At 32.4% G+C, this 6,837-nt stretch overlaps 1 protein-coding gene across 1 annotated transcript in view; it reads left to right on the top strand.

The window, feature by feature from the left end:
* Positions 1–388: 388 nt before the first annotated feature.
* LOC109858230 overlaps positions 389–6,837 on the top strand; it is a 25,076-nt gene continuing 18,627 nt past the window's right edge. The window contains exon 1 of the mRNA XM_020435293.1: positions 389–1,706. Within this exon, the coding sequence (XP_020290882.1) occupies positions 389–1,706 (1,318 nt within the window). The remainder of the gene's footprint in view (positions 1,707–6,837) is intronic.

Raw genomic sequence — 6,837 nt, forward strand, 5'->3', positions numbered from 1 at the left:
AATCGCGGAGGAGTTAGCAGCAAAAAAACAAAAGACGAGGAGATCGCGAGATGTTTCAGTCGCGTATGAACAGACAAGTTACTTGGTTGATGGTTTTGCTGGCCGCGAGAAACGTTGCATCGCGTAAAGTTAGAAGTGTTGTGTATAGCAAATTATAGCAGTTAGAAGTGCGTAAATTGCGTAATTATACACTTTGGTAAGTACTCTTTTAAGTACTCTTTGGTTTTTTGTATTTAATAGACTGGTTTCTACAAAACTGCTTTTTTAAAAAAAGGTTATTGTCCCCTAGTTTCGGATAGAACACTGTTCCTTATTGCCAGACAGTAAGAATCTAAACTTTATGTCAATGTTTGAAATAATATTTGATTTTAGCGTTTACCTAACAACGATGGACAAGAAACAAGACATCGAAAATAGAAAAAAATGTTCCTGGGACCCAGAGACTTTAAAAATTGCTCTCAACAAAATTATGAGCAACAAAATTAGTCTAAGAGGAGCGTCTCAGAGATATGGAATTCCAAAAAGCACTTTATTTGATANAGTAAAGTCTTTAAAACGAGGACAAGAAGTCACACTACAACCTAAACTAGGCCGATTTACTAAAACTTTTACTTCAGAATATGAAGATCTATTGGTGCATCACGTAAAAGACTTAGCTAAGCGTTGTTTGCCATTAACAAAAAAAGAATTTTTAAAGTTAGCGTATGATTTGGCAGCACAATTAAAGCTTCCCCATCGATTTAACATGGTAAAAGGAACAGCTGGAAAACATTTCTATTATGATTTTTTAGCTCGACATTCTGACATATCTTTAAGAAAGGCTGAATCCACAAGTTTGATGCGAGCTGTAGGCTTTAATATGCCACAAGTGCAGCAATTTTTCACCAATCTTGAAGAGCTTATGGAAGCATACAATTTCTCTCCTTCTAATATCTACAATTGCGATGAAACTGGGATCAGTTGTGTTCATAAACATCAGAAAGTTTTGTCTACAAAATCAACACGTCAAGTAGGGAAGCTTACCTCAGCCGAGAGAGGTAAAAATATAACTATTTTATTTTGTATGAGTGCTAATGGACACTTCATACCACCATTCTTCGTTTTTCCACGACAAAAAATGAACGACCGGCTAATGTTAAATGCTCCTGTAAATAGTAAAGGTGTTGCTCAACCAAAGGGTTGGATGAACAGTGACTTTTTCTTCCAGTGGTTGCAACATTTTAAAAAGTTTGTCCGTCCGTCGCAAGAATCTCCTGTGCTCCTTATTCTTGATGGACACAGCAGCCACAAAACATTGGATGTCATAAATTTTTCCATAAATAACAATATTCATTTAATCAGTCTACCACCGCATACAACTCACAAATTGCAANCACTAGACAGAACATTCATGAAGCCGTTTAAAAATGCTTTTCATGAGCGATGTGATGTCTGGATGAGATCAAACGCAGGAGCACGCATCACAGACTACGATATCACAGGTCTTGTTTGTGACGCTTTTGTTAAAGTTGCCCGATTGGATATAGCTGTGTCCGGATTTAAATGCACAGGGATTTATCCTTTAGATAAAAACATTTTTACAGATCTTGATTATTTACCCTCTCAGATGACGGACATTCCATCAAAAGAAATTGAAAAAAATTTCACCGATTCAACGATCCAGAGTTCTTTAGCACTTCATGATGCAAGAACTGATGTTGCGATTAGTGAGACAGATCAAGAGATAATAAACGCTCAGCCGTTCACTACTTCTGCTGCGGATGTTTATCAAACTATCCTTGAATTATGCCCTTTACCAGATGCTGCAAGAAAGAGATCCGAATCCAGAAAAAGGAAAGCAGAAACAAGCAAAATTCTTACTTCGTCTCTCTACAAATCATATGTTGAAGAGAAAGAAAATAAAACAAAATCTAAAAAAGAGAAAAAAAACTTACAATTGGAAAAGAAAAAAACAAATAAAGAAGCGGAGAAAAGTAAGAAAAACAGAACACTGACATTAAGAAGCAGCAACAATAAAACCATCTGTGTGGTTTGTCTAGAAAGCACGAATGAAGACTGGATTCAATGTTTTATGTGTCAGGAATGGGCTCATGAAGCTTGTGCTGATGTTCCTGAGTGTTCAAATAATTATATATGTGACCGTTGCAAACTCTTTTGAGACTGTATCGCGTTATATTACGTTTTTACATTATGTCCGGCATTAGGTGCCACCTTCTGTTTTATGCGTAAGATATATCAAAGAACAATGTTTATTTAAGTAAAGTGTAATAATAATGTTGATTATTTTGTTCTTTTATTTTGATTCTAGCTGATATAAACTTGTTATAAACGCAGCAAACCAAAGTATTTCTATTCTTTTTTCATATTTATTTAAAGAAAATCTTAAGCGTCCGCCACTAAGGGAACTCCCCCTATATATAACACAAACGCTGATGATCTTTCACGTATTTCTGTTAATGTAATTGAATCTGAAAATGTAAATAAAACTCAGACAACTTTTGATAAAATTCAAAAAATTCTTGTCGAAGTAAAAGAAGAAAATTTTTACATTAAAATCGCTATCAGCAAAGATCCTGTTCCAGGCTGGCAAAATATCAATCCAGAATTTCTTACTCCTAATCTTTTACGAGCTCATGTTATTCCAATTATTGAAGATACTGACACAAATCCTTCCAAATGGACACTAACAATTAAAGGACTTATGAACAAAGAGACACGACAATTGATTAATTGATTCAATTATTTTAGAACACGACTTAGAAAACAAAATAAAAATAATTATTGACGAGACACCATTTACTCCTATTACTAGAATTCCAGACTCCTCACCAAGAATGATATCTCCTCGCAGCTCAAAATCTCCTAGTCTTTGCTCTTTTAGATGATCTCAACCAGAAATTCAAAAGCAAATAATAATTAAAAATAAAAAAACCATACTTTATATCGAACCTCCATCCGAAATCACAAGAGAAAATGAAATTTATATTTCTTCTCACGCGACTTACCGACAAATGAGAATTTAATTATACGATTTTCTTACCGAAAATGATCATCATTTAAATATTGTACACGATCAAAAAGGAATTAACAAGTTACGATCAATTATTGACGAATATTATCTCGGTGATAAATTGTACATTTACGTTTCTAAACATAATTCGGAAATAAGAAATAAAAAAGAAATTATTGCATATGCTCATTCGGGCATATTAAGCGGTCACTATTCAGTAAAAAAAACACTTCAAAAAATTAGATAAAAATATAATTGGCCTATAATATAACTGTAGATGTAAAAGAATTTATTAATAAGTGCGAAACTTGTAGTTTAACAAACCGGGAACTCAAAAACCTTATATTTATTTTTCTCCCTATATTCCTAAAGCTTCTAATGAAAAAGTATTGCTTGATATTATGGGACCTCTTGAAACAACTAATAAAGAAAATCGATATATTCTCGTAATTCAAGATTACCTTACTCGCTATATTCTAGTAAAACCGCTTATTGACAAATCAACAGCGGCAATCATAAAAGCACTTTGGCACTCTTGGCTTAGATATTTTGGAAAACCTAAAGAATTTCTTTCTGATAACGCGCTAGAGTTTACATCAAACAAGTTTAAAACACTTTGCGATAGATTAAACGCAAAACATGTTCATTTCAATTTATCACCCGCAATCGAACGGAAAAAATAAAAGATCACATTATATTAACTGAATATATAAGACATTATATTAACGAACAAGAGCAATGGGATATGATACTACCCCGGGCAATGCTCACGTATAATTGTACGGTAAACGAAACGACGGGTTATACACCCTACGAATTACAATTTGGCAGAGAGCCTAATCACATCTTCCGTGAAGGAAATGAAAGATTAACTCTGCAAAGTCAAATTGATAACATGCGCATTCAACACGAAAATAAATTAGAGAAAGCACGTAAGAGTATACGTGAATACCAAGATTCTAATATTTCTAATAAAACATACGCGCCAATCAAAATTAACGATTTAGTTCTTGTAAAAAACTTCAATGCGAAATCATTCGAACTGCAGTGGAAAGGTCCTTTCTTTGTGATTCGACACGACAACTTTATAACATATCATATAAAAACAAATACAGAAATAAAACAATATTACAGAAGTGATATCAAACCTTTTGTTTTACAAAGAGACCTTACGGTGATGACCTCATCGATTTTAATAAAATTTTTTTTGTAGATAGACCTTAATATTAACCTTTATTGAGCAAAGCAAGAAGACGCACTACTCAAGCGTTTTCAAGAAAATTGAGGTTAAAAAATTCCGAGCGCCTTATAAGCAAAGTTTGTAAACTATTGTACCGAAGTCAGCATGGCGCAGCGGTAGCGTGCCCGACTTGTGCTCTTAAGATCGACGGCTTCAAGTCTCGATAGATGAGTTTTTTTGATTGACGTTTTTAAAAAATTAGCAAATTCGGATAAAGAAAATTAACATAAAAAACACAAATAAATATATTTTATTAATCATAAACTTCAAATGAACCTTTAATTAATGTATTAATAATTAACAAGACAGGCGATTTGTGTCCTTTATGTTAATTTTCTTTATCCAAATTTGCTAATTTTGTAAAAAATTAATTTTTCATAGACAGCAATTCTGCAAACAAATTTTCAAGATAAAGGAAAAAAAAGAAAAATGTTCAATTTTAATCAAAAATAGACAAAATGTCAAAATTTATTAATATTTATGTTAATATTTATTAATTTATGTAATTATTGAATGTAAAATCTAAGTAAAAAGACTTGAACCGTCGATCTTAAGAGCATAAGTTGGGCACGCTACCAATGCGCCATGCTGACTTCGATACAATGGTTTACAAACTTTGCTTATAAGGCGCTCGGAATTTTACAACTTCGATTTTCTCGAAAACACTTGAGTAGTGCGTCTTCTTGCTTTGCTCAATAAAGGTTCATATTAGGTCTATCTACAAAAAAAATTTTATTGAAATCTGTGAGCTCATCACCGTGAGGTTTCCTTGTTAGATCAAGAAAATAAATCTGAGACGAATCATTCTATTGATACTAGTGATGGCTCTACAATGTCATTTGAGTAATGGAGAAAAGGAAAAATATTCGGTTTATCAGCTCGATAATGAAGAAGTTGTTTATCTTGAAATTTTGTCCAAGATAAAACTGTATCACAAACAATGGAAAATCATAGTAGGATACGACTTATCAGACTTAGAAAGGCACTTTGTAGAACTTCAAAAAGCACACCAACAATTAGCAGAAAAATGCGTCAATACAGTCCAAAACCGAAGTTGGACTTGTTCTTCAAAAATTAGAATTTGTAAGAAAATCAATGAATTAGATCATGTAACTAACGAATTAGAAAATGTATTACATTTAGCAGGCGTGCAAACAAAAAAATCGAAAACCAAGCGTGGTCTTTTCGATTTTGTAGGAAAAATAAGTAAAATGCTCTTTGGAACCTTAGATGATACAGATGCGACTAATTATAATCAAGAGTTAGATACACTTTATAAGAACCAAAAAACCCTTGTACAATATGTTAAGAATCAAACTAGCATAATCCTTAAAACATTTGCAGGCGATAAGGAACTTGAAAACGAATGTTCACATTAAATGGAACATGTGAACACACATTTCAATTGTCTCAGAGATCTGAGTCACGCTAACAAACTTAATATTTGGATAGACGAACTTCTTTTAAACTTGAATAACAAAATGCAAAACCTAATTAATAAAATTAGAAAATTAGAAGATTTAATTGTAGACGGCAGAAATGGAACTGTGCAATCATATATTCTATCTCCTAGAAAACTTTTTACTATTCTCATGGAACATAAACACATCGATAACTTCCTTGTACCCTTAGAAGAAAAATATTATACTACTCTTATAGATATAAGCAACGTAATAGCTTTAACGGAAAAAAGACTGTTACTACAATTATTGATTCCCCTGATAGAGGATAAAATGTTAGAATTAACTAGAATAATATCTCTTCCGAGACATAGTTCGTTAGGTCAATCTATTATAGATACTACGCAAAAACTTATTTTATTAGATTCTTATAGAACTACAATATTTTTATGCGGTAAATGAATTAGAATTAACGAAAGCAAGAAAGATAAGTGATTGCCAGTTACTAAAAAGAATTTATCCAGATTATAAAACAGGAATAAAAGACAATTGTTTAAACGAAATACTTAGTAAACACGAATCAGAAAAATGTGCAACAAAGTATATGCAAATCCAAAATACATTGTGGATACAACTTCATACAAATCAAGACTGGATCTGAATTGCACATAAACAAAAAAATTTGCATATTCTCTGTTTTGATAAAATTTCTCGTAGCTCTCGAATCTATCAAAATTTCATACTTCATTTAGAACCAGAATGTACAGCAATTTCCGACACTGCAACCTTGAAACCTGAAAATCTAATCAAAAATACGATTGAAATTCATCAAACTATTAAATATTATCATCACAGGAATCGCTTGACAAAATTTTTTCAGAACATAATCTAAGGAATATATCTAGACTTAATAAAAGAAATATATAAGGCCTTACGAGCCATTCAATGGCCAATTCATACGGGAATTTAAGAATTGAGATTTCAATTCAAAAAACACTCACTTGTAAAAATTTACAAGTTGAATTTGGTTACATGTATACCCAGCAAACATTTCGGTCACAGAACCATATCCATCTGTGTCCTCAGTAGGATATGGTTTGGTAATCATGTCTGTCAACATGTGAAATGTCAAAATGCGACCAAAATGATGACAGAGTCTGCCACAAGCAAAGCGAAGTCAAATTATC

Source organism: Pseudomyrmex gracilis, unplaced genomic scaffold (assembly GCF_002006095.1).
Source record: "Pseudomyrmex gracilis isolate BER0280 unplaced genomic scaffold, ASM200609v1 scaffold_193, whole genome shotgun sequence".
Taxonomy (NCBI): Eukaryota; Metazoa; Arthropoda; class Insecta; order Hymenoptera; family Formicidae; genus Pseudomyrmex; species Pseudomyrmex gracilis.